At 37.2% G+C, this 16,323-nt stretch overlaps 2 protein-coding genes across 3 annotated transcripts; one reads left to right on the top strand and one right to left on the bottom strand.

Annotated features, from left to right (window-relative positions):
• Positions 1–2,086: 2,086 nt before the first annotated feature.
• Positions 2,087–11,439, bottom strand: LOC112558136 (centrosomal protein POC5-like). 2 transcript variants are annotated; one of them, XM_025228372.1, is made up of 12 exons: positions 11,392–11,439; positions 10,666–10,911; positions 10,174–10,321; positions 9,621–9,803; positions 9,090–9,262; positions 8,607–8,677; positions 6,534–6,732; positions 5,906–6,085; positions 5,188–5,341; positions 3,860–4,062; positions 2,729–2,905; positions 2,087–2,411 (listed from the first exon to the last, which is right to left on the bottom strand). In XM_025228372.1, the coding sequence occupies exons 2-12, from the start codon at positions 10,753–10,755 to the stop codon at positions 2,277–2,279; spliced, it is 1,713 nt and encodes a 570-aa protein (XP_025084157.1). In that variant the 5' UTR covers positions 10,756–10,911; positions 11,392–11,439; the 3' UTR covers positions 2,087–2,276. The 2 variants fall into 2 exon arrangements, with proteins under 2 accessions (XP_025084157.1, XP_025084158.1); XM_025228373.1 differs by having other exon boundaries at positions 3,971–4,062.
• A 63-nt stretch (positions 11,440–11,502) lies between these two features.
• LOC112558144 (signal recognition particle 19 kDa protein-like) lies at positions 11,503–15,414 on the top strand. The gene is made up of 5 exons (XM_025228397.1): positions 11,503–11,612; positions 12,018–12,093; positions 12,983–13,054; positions 13,330–13,441; positions 14,355–15,414. Exons 1-5 carry the CDS (start codon positions 11,542–11,544, stop codon positions 14,486–14,488), a joined length of 465 nt encoding a protein of 154 aa, XP_025084182.1. The 5' UTR covers positions 11,503–11,541; the 3' UTR covers positions 14,489–15,414.
• The last annotated feature ends 909 nt before the right edge of the window (positions 15,415–16,323 follow it).

The raw sequence follows: 16,323 nt of genomic DNA, 5'->3' as shown, positions 1-16,323 counted from the left end.
AAAGATTCCCCAAATCAGGATGAAAACCTGTTCTCGAGATACACACCTACAAACAGCCCCATGCACAGAAAGAGGTCTGTAATAAGATTCGAGATTCTGTAGTGGCATTTGAGAATATAATACAAATTACACAACACACAGAAGAACACAATCCAATATTAAATATCCATAATCACACACATCCTCTCTCTGGTCTTTGCTTGTATTTCTCTCCCAGTCTCTTCAACCGCCAACATTTCATGTCAGTCCCAAACCTTCTCTCATTCTAATCAAGTCTCATGTTCTCGTTTCCTATCTCTTTTTCTTTCTATCTTACTCCTCTCTGACAATTGCTCTCATTATCCACCACCATCATTAATTATCATCTTCACATTAGTTCTTCTATTACAATAATAAACTTCCACTTGTTTTTTTTTTCTCTCCTGCTCTTTCTACTCCTCACTCATTTCTAACAGTAGTTGTTATCAACCAACATTTTAGGACAAATGTTCCTAGTCACTGTAAGGTCTATTTGTCTCTTTTTCTGTATCTTTCCTATATTCAGTCCCTTGCTCTCTCTCTCTTCTCTGTCTCGTCACTTTTCATGAAGGTCATCTCTATCATCAGTACAGTTAATACACATAAAGTATACACATGTATTTGTATTTGAATAGAATGGTTGACTTCTTTATGATAAACTTTTAAGAAGTAATGAGGTGAAGTTGTCTACGGACTTTCTTATTTTTGGTGGAGAAAAGGTTTTGAAACTTCTAGATATTTGCAGGTTTAACAAACTTGGAGGGCATGGAATTTTTACATTCAGTAACATCAGAAGACAGAACTTGTCTTCTAAATCCTCATTATCACAGAGTCTACAAAACTTTCATGTCCTGGAATGTTTTCTTGTCTACTCCACAGGTGGATACATTTACTTTGTGAAGGCTTCAACCAATGAGAGCTGGGAACATGTCGTTCTCTGCGTAGTGATGTCTGTAGTTCTATATCTTGTGAATGGAAGTTGCCTGTATGCAAGAGTAATAGGCATCTGAAATCTTTTGTGCCATTAGCAGTCCAGCTGCTCAATCACAGATGAACTGTCAGCGATGTGTGTGTGAGATGTTGTAGGTGTGCATAGGAATGTCTTGCCCATATCTCTCATTGCTCTTGTTAATGTTAATATCTATTCCACTGCATCGTAATTGTAATGACTTTTTCTTTTAATGTAATAAACAGAGCACACCTCCCACTTAAATTGCCCATTGGGACAAATAAAGTTGGTTATTGTTATTGTTATTCACTCAGGTTTGAGAAACACTATAATGCACTGAGCTTTATCCAGCCATTAGAAAACAAGTTCGTATCTCACTAGCGTTGACGAGACCTGTATATATAGTCATCATCCATTGCTTTCAAAAGGAAACTTGCCACTATGCTGACAAAATGTAGAGTGGTGTGAAGCCGGTAACTTAGAAGCCCTCAGCACCTGACTCAAAGCTGCAGACTCAGCCTGCTCATTAGGTGAAGTGTGTAGCGAAAACTCAGCTGACCAATAATAACCTTCCGACATGCTGTACATGAATAGGTGTCAACATCAACATGTTGATTACAGATGTCTGTGCTCTGCCTTGAACATCACTTTGTCACATGTGATATTGAAGCTTTCCTGCTACGTACTTCCTTAGACTTCCTAGGATGCACTTACAGCCAGGAGGCCAAGAAGAAAGAAACAAGGGCAGTCGTAAAAGTGAAGGCTGCTAAGGCAGTCACAGAAGGCATAGTAGTACAGTCACAGAGGACATGTGTCACATGTCAGTTGAAGCAGTAATAGTATAACAGTCTTGTGGCACCCTCCTGGCTGGTCAACACAATTTTAGCACCCTGCAAAGATACGCTGTCTCAGGTGGCTTTGACATTACCGTTATGGCAGGTGAACACCCAGGATCATGCAGCTGGTGAAAAACAAACTACACAGCCTGTGAAGAAGATGAAATGTAAGCTGCAGTCTACATGGAAATCATGGTCTACTTCACCTCCAATCATCCTGCCCAGATATCTGCTTTCTACTTGCATCACATCTCACTTCATCTCGGCAAGATAAGCTCACAAAAAAGTTTAAAATAATATTTATTCATCACAATTAAAATAAATGTTGAAAGAACAGAAATTATCCTCTGAGAATCTGTAACTCATCATCAGGACAACTTTCAACTCTCTTGTGGGCAGCAAATATTCAGTATTATTAGCCACAGTTTCTGTGGCTTCTGTGACCCACTTGTGAAGTCTGAAGTGTCACCGCATCACTCCACCACATGAACTGTTTGTACATGAGGAATGATTTTGAGTGGATCAGCCTGACCTGCCAGCCGCTTGAAGGCTGTATTGTCACTTGCTACTCTGGGGTATTTGCTGGCTGTTGCATGGCCAATGGTTTGCTGTGAAGATGATAAAAAGCACACACATCCATGAGTAAAGTGTGGGACAGCAAAAATCAGAATTATCACTTGGTTTAGATGTCTAAGAAAACTTGTCCATAAAATACAACAGGAAAGAAGAAAAACACAGCCAGGAAAGAAAACCACAGAATGAAATCACTATGCATCAGTACAAAAGAAAACAAAATACATTAAATAAAAAGTACACAGAATAATGTAATATGTGTAGAATTAAAGGCCAGAAAATATTTCTAATGTATGTCATTAGAAACAAGGTGTCTCTCAAGGAATGCTGAAGATGACCACCAAATTCCTACCTTGGTCACTGGCTGGTGTCTCTCAACCACAACAGATGCCATAGGTGGATCAAGTGTGGGTGACAGCGAGCGACCCCAGTGCCTGGAGCTTTCACCAGACTTCCCTGTCATTCGCGTGGTCACTGCTCGGCCCTTGCTGGTGGATGGCACAGAGGCTGTTACTGGCTTGGCTGATGACTGCAGAGATAGAATTGTGTCTAGAAAATGCATTATGCATGGAACGATTTAAACAAACACCAGAATGCTATAAATTCTTGTGATGGAATGATATTACTGAAAATGATAAATAATATGCTCAATATTTCCAAAAATGACCAGTTCAGTATGCTTTTATTGCTGGTGAACAAATATGACATGGCAAATGCTACAAGCTGTCAAGCATCATCTCACCACTGTGGGCTGTCTATGTATCTTCTAAACACAGACCTCTCTCATCATGTACATTCATGTACAAACTCTCTCATCATGTACATTCTAAACACTCACACACAAATAAACCTTCTATACACTCACAGACCTCTCTCAACTTGCACATCTCTTTCCTTCAAACACTTCTCTACACATAGCACTAATTTATTTAACCTTGTCATTTATCTCAATATAATCTTTAGTTGTTGGTTGCCTGTTTGCTACTTTTAAATGGATAATTATTTGCTTAACAATTTCTAGGTCATGTCTGCAATTAATTGTCCACACTATGACGTTCGATGATGATGATGATGATGATAAAATAATAAGAAGAATATAGCATGGAATCTCAGCAGGTGGCCAGGTTCTTTGCACTTCACATTACCAGGTCATGAATATGGAATACAGTTGGCAAGGGAAGGGTACAAAATAATAGTACTCTCACATCATCACACATCATGATACTCTGATGAAGGAAACATGGCAGATGACATGATAGAATGACAGGGATGAACAAGTAGAGGTTCTGTCTTATCATTCAATTTCAGTTTGCTGTTGGTCATCCAAGACCTCTACAATACAAGACTACTTAGCAACAAAATAAACAGAGTGTACATGATGAAAAATGCCACATGTGAAGATGACATCAACTTTTTACCTAATATTACAAAAAAACTAAGCTCATTGAAAGCAAAATGTGAAACATGCAATATTAGCATGTACCTGCCGTGTTTGTGTTGGCATTGTACCTGACCGTGACCCCTGTGCTGAAAGAACTTTAGCTGTGGAGTGCTCAGATGGCTGGGAAGAACCCACAGGTTCCTGAAACAGTACCTTTGAGCTGCTGGTTCCTTTCTCATGCCCAATACTATTTATATTGCTGGATGCTTCATTTCCATTTCTTTCAGGGTGTCGAGGTGTAGGATCTGATGGGAAATAGATACACCTTCAAGTCTTACATTATGAATCATCCTTAACAATGTTAGCCAGTTAATATCATCATTTTGCTAACTTGCTTATTATAAACCTGCAGCAGTATAGTTTAGTACCCTGTAAACAAGGGTTTTACAAAAACTGAAAACGTTTGCCACAGTGCTGTTGTTCTGCTGCTATTTTTCTTCATCACATGACTAACTGCTGGTTTTGTTTGTTGTATTTTTCAATAAGCTACCCCTCACATGGGGAAATGTGATCTACAAATTCTATTATTATTAAAATTGAATGCCACCACTAATGAGTGTGCCTATGACAATGAAGGAGAGTCAACAGTATCAGCTTTGCCCCTGACAACCACCCCTGTGAGCTAGGCCATAGCAACCGTAGGTTAGATAGGGATGCTGTAGCTGGATAAAAAACAATAAAAAGTTGTCACAATATATTATAGATCCTTGTGGTCTTTAAGTTATTAAAATGTTGTGTCCATATAAAACTTATGTAAATATATTAGCTGTATGTCTTTTACCATAACTTTCATTAGAATCTGAATAGATGAGGGACCAAAACAAGACAAGGAAATATACCAGACATTGCCACACAAATCTAATTCCACCTAATTCAACCACCCCTGTTTGCCATCTTCAAAACAACTATTTGTCAGAAAATAAGATCATAAAAAGGAAATAAAATGCATTTACATTTTAATGTAGTCTCTTCTCTCTGTCTGATGACCAACATGACAATGACCTAAGAACAATGTGGTCCACTGACAAAAGCTTGGATTCACCTTGTTGCTCATGGATGTTGCGTACATGTATCTGAAGTGTCAGACAAATCTCAGACTGTGAAAATGGTAAAACCAAGCTGAATGAACAGCTCTGGTTCTCCACTGTTCTCTCTTCAAGATGACCCACATATGTCTTCGTGTTGGACCATGTTGCTTGCTGTTTTGCATGTCTATAAATGCATGCATGCAACAAGGGAGACAAAAGAGAATCTTGCTATCTTGGAAATCACACAGAGCTGTAGAATGCTGTACTATAGAAATCCTATTATTATTTTATAGTACCCTACTGCCAAAACATTCACAATGTCAATGCTGGGTGATAACATACCCCTTGCATCCTCTTCATGAAAAATGTTCATGGCTTCCATATTCAGTGCACAGACACCACGCATAAATGCCTTCTTCATGGCCTCTTCATATCTTTCTCGTTCAACATGGAGTTGCTTCACTTCCTGCTTGGTTACATCCAGAGCTTCATTCAGCTGCCAAGGAAGATACTTTCATTTTCATTTCTTGCTAAGACAAAGATCTACCTTGCATAAATTAATTCCCTTTCAAAAGATGCTTAATTTAACATGCAATCTGGCTGATGGTATGCTTACACTTGAGCATATAAATGCATAATGCATGTGAATAATGTTAGGTTAAAGTTATTAAATAGCTGGAAATATTTTCAACTTATTCTTGCTTAATAGGAGACAATCATTTCCATAAGCATGATATGGATAAAAAAAAAACGATGAACGTAACAGAAATAATAAAGGAAATTTAAAAAAAAAACACATGACAATAACTGAGACAGACAGGAACCTTCCTATTTATCTTTTCACATTACAACACATAACACAATTTCAAATATTTTATTATTATCATATGTGGCTGTGTCTATTGCCAACTATACTTGTCTTTACAGCTGTCACAATGTTGCATGTCTTACTGTTTTTGCCTGTGCTTTTGTGGTCCAGGAAAAAAAAACTAAAAATGCATGGCAAAGCAAACACATGGCAGTAAATTACTGAAGGCACTTATAAAGCATCTGAACTTACTGAAGTGATCTTAGCCTCATAGTCATTGGTAAGCTGCATGCAGACTTCCTGTGCTTTTGTCTGGCATGCCTTCTCCACACGCTGCTTCCACTTATTATAAATAGTAGAGAACCAGGCTGATATCACCCGCTGACAGAGCTTCTTTTCAAAATGCTTACGTGCCAGGACACTTGCAAAGGCCTAGGGAAATAAAAATTGGTAACACTGCATGAACACCAAACTTTCAACACCCAGCAAACTCCACATTCTCATCTTCATCCATGCACTTCATTCAAGTTTACCATGGTGTCATCCGTTAGCTGCTACTTATGTTTCATTGTGGTATGGCAACCTGTTGGCTGGTTTGTAATCTTTTGCAAACAGCACAGTGAGCTCACCTCCACACAGGGAAACGGATTTTATTATTCTATTGTTATCATTAATCTACTTTTCTTTCCCAAACCACAACGTAATTTTCTCACCTTTTCAAAGTGTTTGTAACAGTACGGCCATTTTAAATAGAACTTCACAAGCTGAAACACCATTTTAAGACCACATCAAGTTGACAGTCATTAAATTATGATTCCAGCCCTGATACTGACTTCCAGTGACCTGGTGCACCCCAAATCAAAGCCCTATGGAATCTTACCTCACGTTTTGCATCATTTTGCTTCAGACGCCAGTCAGAAAATTTCCTCATGAGTTCCAGCTTGTCTCGATGACGCTGTACAGCAGCAGTAAGGTTGGATACAATCTGGTCTTTGCGTTCCATGGACTGTTCATAGGTGTGGAGCAGTTCCTTCATACTGTTCATTTCACGCATCATCTCACTCTTCTCAGTGGCATGCCTGAGTTGTAAAAGCCATATTATGGCATATAGATACTATGTAATAAAATTGAAATTAGTAAAAATTAGAGTGATGTCCCCTCACCTATCTGGGAGGAGAGGGCAGAGCTCTGTTGCATTTTTGTTTTATCTGATGCTTTCCTCATGTTGGACTTGTGTTTTGATATGTGGACTGCAGATTGTTTTTTGTGCTGCATGTGGATGCTACCCTGTGGTGTGGAGGACATATGGTCCTGAACACTGACATTTTGTCTTCATCTTATTTTAGTGTCACCTTATTTTGATGTCACATCACCTTCTGTCATTCGTGAAGCGCCTTGAGGTGTTCACATGCCATAAGGTGCTATACAAGTGAACACTTATTATTATTATTAAGGCCTGCAAGAACATGTACCAGGTAACAGTGTGAGAAGCCTGTAAAGCAAGGCAGGTCTTTCAGCAGCAGTGAGACCCATATAACATGGCATAGTAAGGTTCTGTATCTGGTCCCATCCTCTTTATCATGTACATGAAGCCACTTAATACTTTAATTCAATCTCACTTTATATCTGATGAATCCTTTGCTGACGACACTTAGCTCTATACCAGTTGTTCTTTTTTTCAGGAATACACTGCCATCCAGAACATCCAAGATTGTATTTCTGATATTAGGCAATGGATGACCCACAATAAGTTAAAAACTAAATGATGAAAAAACAGAAGCTTTAATTTTTGTGAAAAAATAAGAGCCAGAGTGTACCCTTCACTGCTTGTCTCTATTCATGTAACAATGTTGATGTTCCTTTGTTACTTAAGCATGTAACTTAAGTTACATAATGTCTGCTGACATGTGCCTTGATGAACACGTTTCCCACATTTGTTATTCTGCATACTATGAGCTCTGGAAGTTCAGGTCCATTCACCATATCTGTCCATCTCAACGACCGAATTTATCATCTGCTCATCTGTTCTGTCTAAACTAGATTACTGCAACTCTCTTCTTGCTGGCTGTCCACAGGACCTCATTGATAAGAACTCAGGTGCCCGTCTCGTTTTCCAGACTCCAAATCTGAACATGTCACACCACCTCTTCACTCTCTTTATTGGCTACCAGAATAGTCTACAGGCTCTCAACTCTATTCTATGAATTCTCTGAAGGCTCCTCCCCTAGCTATTTTACTGAAATCTTGTCTGTCCACACTCCTGCCTGAAACCTTCGCTCCTCATCAGACTCCCACATTCTATCCCTCCCTTCCACAAAGTCACATATGGACAACGGAAGTTCACCTCTGTGCTGCTCAGCAGTGGAACTCTTCCTCATCACATTCACCACGCAGACTCCAAGGCTACATTCAAACTCTCTAAAAACATTTCTGTTCACAAAGAACTATCCCTGAATTACTATTCTTAACTTCCTGGCAATACTGTTTGTCATGCTAACTGTCATGTAACGACTCCATCATACACTGTTTATAGTATGTACATTCCTTCAATGCTTTACCTTCTGCTCTTATACCTAATCTTTATGTTGTTCAGTGTGCCTATATGCACCTCACTGTCCACTGGCTGTTATCTTTTATTTATCATTATTGGTTTGCACAGAGAGTACAATCTATCTTGGTTGTATCTATCTTGGTCGTGATGCTGCACATTTTAAGTTCCATTATTATTATTATTATTTATTAAGTTCAATAAACTGGTGATAGTAGCACTGAACTGACACATTTAAAAAAAGTTAACAATGAAAGTAATGCATAACATTGACTTCTTCATGCTGATTACACATTATCTTGATTTATGCTTTCTGAGTTAACATATTCTGGCTCTGGGTTGACTATTATTAAATTATGTATATTAAAAAATAAGTCAAAACAAAACACCAAAAAGAAGACATACCTCTGTTTTTCTCTCAGGAGCTCTTTTTGTGTTTGCTGTACAATAAGAAGTTTTGACTGACTAAATTCTGCCTGTCAACAAAAACAAGGAAACTGTAAAATGTTGATGAAAAGTTACTAAATTCAAGGATCATACAAACACCATAATAAAAATTATCCCTAAGTTACAGATCTCTATATAATGAAGTCTACTCATTAAGGTGAAGATTATATATATATAATCTTTTTATTCAGTGGCAAAATAGTTTACCTGTGTATTAAAAAAAAAAAAAAAACAAACAAGGAATTTATTACACAATTATTTTGTGCATACACATGGCTATATTTATAATTGATGTTCTTACCAAAATAACTTGCTTTTGACATAGAAAAAAATTAAATGTCCACTACATCATCTATCATGGAGCAACAAAACATTGAACCTGTCAAACTAGATCAATAAAATGAATCCTGCAGCAGTCAACAAATACAATGAAATAGTCACCAGCACATTTCGTTTGAATTCCAAGCACCACTGATCCACCACTGTTTCCAACCGCCCAACATCCGGGTCCAAATGCACAGAATAAATATCATCAACCCCTTGCTTCTTCTCCTGGCTTTCAAAAGTTCGGGGTTCTGGAAACAATGGGTGCACAAAATCTCTGGAACTGTCATCTATTTAATAAGAAAAGAGAAAAAATATGCTGATTTATGATAATGCAGCAATGTGACAAGCAATTTATTTTCTATTATCCCTTTTCTGTATTTCTTACTAAACTGCTTTTGACCACATTTCCAGTTTATTTCTCTGGTAAGCAAGATGATTGTAAAATGAATGCATTCGAGTCATTTATCATTTTTTTCTATGAATAAAATGTTTTATGTGATCTAAGCAACTCAACAATAGCTCTAATGATTAGAGTAGGTAAAGTGCAGAAAAGATGCAAAACTCTGAAACTTGTTCAGTATTTTACCATCCATTTACTTTCTGAGATTTGATAAATAAAGAAAAAGACAAGTTATTAAAAATCACCAGAGGCCTTTCCTGTCCCTCTTTCAACAAAACTGGAGGTTGATGAATGATCCTTTGATGTGATGGAGCTTTGATCAAAATCAGGTAAATATCTGACTCTATGATCTTTGTATTCCTCCTTCTGTCTCGGTGTCTTCTCTTCACCTTCCTCCTCCTCTTCTGGTCCCTCTTCCACTCCCCTGCCTGTTACAAAAAGCATCATAATAGAATTGATTTTTCATACACAATATACTTGCTTGTTTCAAGGATAAAAATAAATTACAAAATCTAAGTGGAATAATTTTTTTTGGGAAATATATGGTTTATTTTTCTGTTGTTTACATATGCAGATATATTTGTGCCCAAAACTACATAATATATCAGATGCATGCAAAACACAATATCTCTCTCACATGCACACACGCACACACATATATATAATATAAACAAACAAAACATAACACCTGCATATTCTTATACCAAAGATCTGAAACAATTTGTTTTGTTTTATGACCATATGTATCACCACAACTTTAAATAGGATATTAGTAATGGCAAGAAAATGGAAAAAGACCTTTCTGAGGTCTTGCTTTTATAGTTATTATCCCTTCCTCAGATGCATTCTCCAAGGCCCCTCTTATGGTAGTGAGAGTTTGTGGCATTTTAGAAGGATCACATTTGGGAACAACAACAGCATACTTAAGAAGCTCATCATATTCTTCCTGAAAACACAGAAGTTGATCAGGTGCCATTTGTGTGTCCACACTTTAGTGTGCAGAGACTGAAAATCTAATGAAGGAGTTAACAGATCATACACACTTCAGTACACACTCACTTTAAGAGGTGAAAAAGATTTCTAATATTTTACTCAGGTTCATCTCATCTATATTAGAATCAGGCCACTGTCAATAAAGTAACTTAGCTCTGGCCAAAGTAATGGACTCTGTGCATTATTTATGCTGCGCAAAGTTTCTACCAGAATGATGAGGCTCTGGGTGGATGGACAGGCCAACTAGCTGGTTAACAGACCAAGAACTTAAACATCAGTCATTTTTTAACTAGTTACCTGTAGTCTCAATGAGACAGAACTTCCCGGAGAGTCAGGAGGTAGATGAGGAATGCTTTCTTGACTAGAAGTACTGGAGGCCTGACTCATTGCTGAAGATTTTACTGCCAGGTCTGTAGAACTTGGACTGTTTTGTTCTTGTCTTTTTTCTTAAAATTACAATGTCTCCTGACACTCTGTTTCTCGTTCAAGGAGATTCCAAGTTGAAGTAACTATTGCAACAATATTCTACCAATTTCTACAAATCTGAAACAAAAGTTGTCAATAAAGTTAACATATATGTTTGCTTTATCTTTTATTTATCATCTGATTTTTATTATTTTAATGTTGACCGTATTTTGCAAGTAGTGTCGTCAACCAGATGATAAGGAACCAATCATTCGTGAAGACCAGTATTGAATTACACATTGCTAAGCATGTCGTGCATTTCGATCTTCCTCCAGCCATAGTATTTTCAGCCACATGACCAAACTATTTTCAAAAATAAAATAATATTACAAAAAATATTAAATCTTATCCGGTGGTGGATATTGCTAAGCATGTTTGAACAAGTATTGCTCCTTTTGGTAAACACCCATTTCACCTCAATTACATCACGTCATAATGGTTAATTCTAATTTATAATAATGACAAACAATAGAAACAAATAAGTTCTTCTTTTCAAAGATTCATCACTACTATCATATGTACAATTCATGTAATTCAAACTAAATGTCATGCCCCTACCTACAGCCATCTTGTAAACAACATTTGAAACCAAGCTCTCTAACAAAGCCTACCTTTTATTGGATCATTTAATGCAGCAACACTAACGTTCATTAGTCAGAACGTGCTCTGTGTGTTTCGTCATTTCCGGTGGCTTGTCGGCTTTCCGTAATGGCGCAGACGACAGTACCTCAGCAGGCAAGACCGTGGAATCCAAACTTCACTTATGCAGATAGAGAAAGGTTATTGCATTCACTCATATTCCTGTTTATTTGAATGTTGGAAATGTAATTATAGGTTCACAAGGTTACATTTCCAGTTTGCTGTGATTTACAGATGTCAGACTTACACGTCTTCACAACGGAGCGACATTTGAGAGCTAAACATCTTTAGTAACCGTTCACAATAACGTCAAAGTACACACTAACAATAAACGAATTTGGTTTGATCTTACGGAAAACACATTGAAAGTTATGTTTAAAATGCTTCAAACATACATGACTTAGAGTTTGCAATCAATATTAGTTGATATAGATAGCATATGTCAACTCTTGAATGATGACATGAATTACAAAGGTACCTACCACCAGCGTGGTAGAAGCAGTAATAAAACAATATTTTCAGTATTTTCATGCTAAATATTTCAGATGGATTTGCATATATCCGGCGTACATTAACAGCCGAAGGACTGTGAAAGAAGGGAGAAGAATCCCCAAAGAAAAGGTGACTATTAAGAATGAATGTTTTCATGTTTATTGCACAGTAGGTTGATGCCCATGACATAGGCATGCTAATGTCAGACTTTATATCTGCTGCTGTTGGCCAGACTTCCACACACACATCAGGCTTGCTTTATCTTAATCCTGCTTGCTATCAAGCATATCGTGCTACAAATAAGAGTGCTTGCTGCAGCATTCAAGACCTACATGTTTTTTGAACCCAGAAAGAATCAATACAAGAGATGGAACCACACCACTTAAGTTTGTGGGCAAGCTGTAAAACACAGTAGTGACTACTTAGAGTATTTATTTAATCATTCAGTCAACTACAGTAAGCTTAGTCTAAGTAATATTCAGATGGTACTGGGTAGTATTGGATGAAAGTGGTTCTGGAAGAAACTTCCAGTTATGTGAAATCTTTGTACCCACTGGGCCCTTGTACATAGTTTATTTAATATCTACAAGTTACACCTAATGACTTATATATACTTTTCACAGTATAGCCAGGCAGTTATCCAGCTTGGTAACTAAACCCTTCAGAGTATTGGAAATGGTAGGCAGTTAGATAACTGCAATATCTCATCATGCTCAGAGCTAAAACATTGTTCACACATATGTATTTTGCACAGTCAGGCACCAATTTCTGGTTTAACATCTTTGTGATTTTCAAATGTGAACAAAGTATTTTGGAAAAGCATCATCTTTGGCTCCGCTCATCTTTATGCCAGAACAACGACTCAGCATATTATTTCTCAGATTGTGTAAGAATTTAGTTATCATTTTGTTTTTTTGCTTGGATTTATTATACATATTATTTTAAAATATTAGCAATCCCATTCCGTTCATCAAATGATGTTATATCTTTTTTTTTGGTTTCCTTCACTTTTTAACAGGCGGTGGACAACCCAAGCTACACAGAAATTCGTGATGTGTGTGCTGCTGCTGGGATGATAGTGGGAGTGGAAGTAGGTTGGCAACTGTATTGCTTAGAATAAAAGATTTCTTATTCTTTGTGTACAACGAAATGACTTGCTTTTTCTGAGAGAGCTAGTTTTTGGAAAAAAAGGTGTTAATCCTCTAGTCATGAGATTTTTATAGTGACATTGTTTGAGCTTTGTATGTGCTTTTTATTAGTATTATGTACGAATCTGAAATAAATTTGTACTCTAGCTATATGTAATAGAATAATGTCTAAAATAATGCTGACAGTCACTGTAATTTTGTTTTTCTTCTCATGTAGAACAAAGTCTATGCCCGGGAACTTGACCATCGAGATTTGAAAGTTCGTGGCCGCATTCGCATACAGCTAAAACGAGAAGATGGGTCACTGTTGATGGAGCAGTTTCCTGACAGTAAGGGTTTTTATCATTTGAATCATGGATGTCCAGTTAAGATTTAATAATAAAGAAGTACTAACCATGTAAATAAACACTTACATTAGTTAGGGTCTAGGATCAACTGAATACCATCATTTATTTTTTGTGAACTAGTTGATAAAAAAGAGCTACAAATTTCATCCTGTTTGAGATCGGGGATTATTCAGCTTAGACCTATGTACCAGCTCACACTCAGCTGGAAACTATTGCATATACTTTTAATAGCTTAGAATTTTTTTTCCTTTTATACATTTTTTTTTTTCTAGTATATTCCAAAGTTTATTTCTCAAAACCATCCCAAATGTTTGATGAAAGGCTATGAAAGCAACCTGTAGGTTTTTATGATGAATTAGTTGCTTTTGAATTAATGCCATGAGAGTGAAAAACTTAACCTACTGTACCGTAGTCCCACCTAATTGATTGTTGTTCAGTTATTTTCTATTCAGTATCTTCAACTCAGTCTATAATTTCAAGATGAATTGTATTTCCTAAATAAACATTATGTTTGTGGCCTCAATATACCTACATTTGATAGTTGTTTACAGTGCTGTGATCAGTGTGCTTCAGTACAAAGTGACTTTAAGACTGTCATGCCAGAACTGGCTCATCTCACTTTTTGAAACACCTACACACTGAATTGTACTTTTTGTTAGGTCAACACAGTGAAGGCTTGGAGGAGCTGTGTTTGTGACATATTCATTTCACTGCAATGTTATTGGTAAATCAAGAGATAAAAACAACAGTCAGTTGTCATTTCCTTCCATGTGACTTCTTTATGCATTTTCTTAATTTTGTTAGACACTCCATATGCAGTTACCAGTTGCAAGTTCGCAGGAACCGACGCAAAATTATGTGCTGTAATTTCTGATTTCTCGTATCACTGTTTCAGGACAGTCTGTTTTGCTGTATCTTGGAGAAACAATACCCAAACTGAAGTCTAGAGCACAGTCTCAGTCTGCCCAACAGTCTGCTTCTCAGCAGGCACAAAGTGCAAAATCACAGAAGAAAAAAGGACGCAGATGAAGAGCGAATGTCACAATTCTGTCATCGTGTTGACTGGTTGTGTGCTTGGAGTGTGGCTGAGGATTGGTGAGCATGAGTGCACACATTCATGTATGTGCAGAGTTTTTGTAACAACACAGTGGTATGGAGCTAAATAGGTAATTTGAAAATACTGCATTTGTTGTTTTTATCTTAGTTTCTGTTGGTTCAGAATTCTATCATGAGAGGGATCAAATTAGTAAATCAGTAGCTGTTTATTGAAGTGTCAGTGCATATGCCATGTATTATTACTAGTCACTGTAATATCAAAACTAAATATTGTAAAGCATCTAATTTTGAGAAATAATTATGTGGAGAATGCAGGTAACTCTTCATGTATTTTTGTTGTAAAATCAGTTCCGTGAGTGGTGATAGTCGTGGTCCTCCTCTTCTTCCACTAAAGAGAGTTACTCATGCTTCATGCGGTTAAGTACTTTACTAGGCTATGCATATATATGTACATGTACATTCATGAGTGTTATGTATTTGTGCGAGTGTGGAAACAAGTTGGGGAATATTAATAAAAATGAATGCAGGGAGGTGGTGGGGACTACTAGATTTCCTTATTTCAAAACTTAAATGACAATGTCAAAACAAACAGCAAAAGGAAAATATCAGAGGTTCAAAATTAGAAACTTTTTACCAAATGGAGCATATTTTTATCACAAAACTGAATGCAACAAATATAACTAAAAAAAAACCAGTGCCATGGACATGCATTGTCAACAAATCTAATACCATTTTTAATGCTTTGCCAGCGTAAGGGTTAGCACTTGTCCGGTAAAGGAAAATTAGCATCATGCAAGTCAACATGCTGGGTGGGAAATTCAAGAAGTTACAAGGCTGGCAATACCCATACCAATCAAACTTCAAAGCTTTGCTACCTCAAAAAAAAAAAAAAAAAAAAAGAACTATCAGGACAAACAAGTAGTTTACATTAAATCATCAACTCTCAGTTCTAGTTGCTCAAAGAGTGGTGTTTTCATGCCAAAAAAAAAGTTTATCAGTCTATTTTCACACCTGTTCTCAGATCTTTTCATTTGGTATTTTATCTTTTAGGTTTTAATTTTGATGGCATTCTATGGCACTGTAGTGAGCTAGCAAAGTGCTTGTCATGTCTTGCTTTTATATCTCACCTAGCATTGCACAGTGAGCAGGAGAGCAGAGCATGCAAGCTTTTCCCTTCCAGCCCACAGGGCTGGCTGCCTTGCCATGATATAGCCTTAGTTGCTGACGGTGTAAAACACCAATCCTCCTCCTCCTTCCTGACAGCCCATGAGCCAAACCCCCAACAGACTTTTAAGCTAGCACACTGGCATTCAAAAGAAAAAGACTGAGATCCAGTGATTCCTTAACAACAATATAGATCTGTCTTTCATTCAGGAAACACATTTGGCCTAAGTGAACCACTTCTTCATAAGGGGATATAAAGCCTTCAGACAAGATAAGAACAGCTGACCAAAGGGAGGCCTAATCACTTAGGTTAAAAACACAACGATTGAGACTTGGAACTCCAGCAACGATGACCTTGATATGGAATTCCTGGGAATCAGTGCTCTTTTGAGGAAACCTAATTACCATTATCAACATCTATTCTCATAAGCCAATTGATCCCAGACACATCAGCCACAAGCCATCACAGTTGACCCAATAACTACATAACTAGATTGTGACTGATGATTTCAACAGCTACTCAGGCTTGGACAGGTGAAGGTGTCTGAGACTGAAGAATCAGAAACCAGCTTTTACCAATTGATGTTAGATGATGATCCTCCTTTTCAACTGAAAGTCCTGGAGAACCAGTAGCACTCCAAACA

The sequence above is a fragment of the Pomacea canaliculata genome, linkage group LG2 (genome assembly GCF_003073045.1).
Source record: "Pomacea canaliculata isolate SZHN2017 linkage group LG2, ASM307304v1, whole genome shotgun sequence".
NCBI lineage: Eukaryota > Metazoa > Mollusca > Gastropoda > Architaenioglossa > Ampullariidae > Pomacea > Pomacea canaliculata.
Note: the sequence above shows the minus strand (reverse complement) of the source record. Positions and strands in the feature narration are given on the sequence as shown.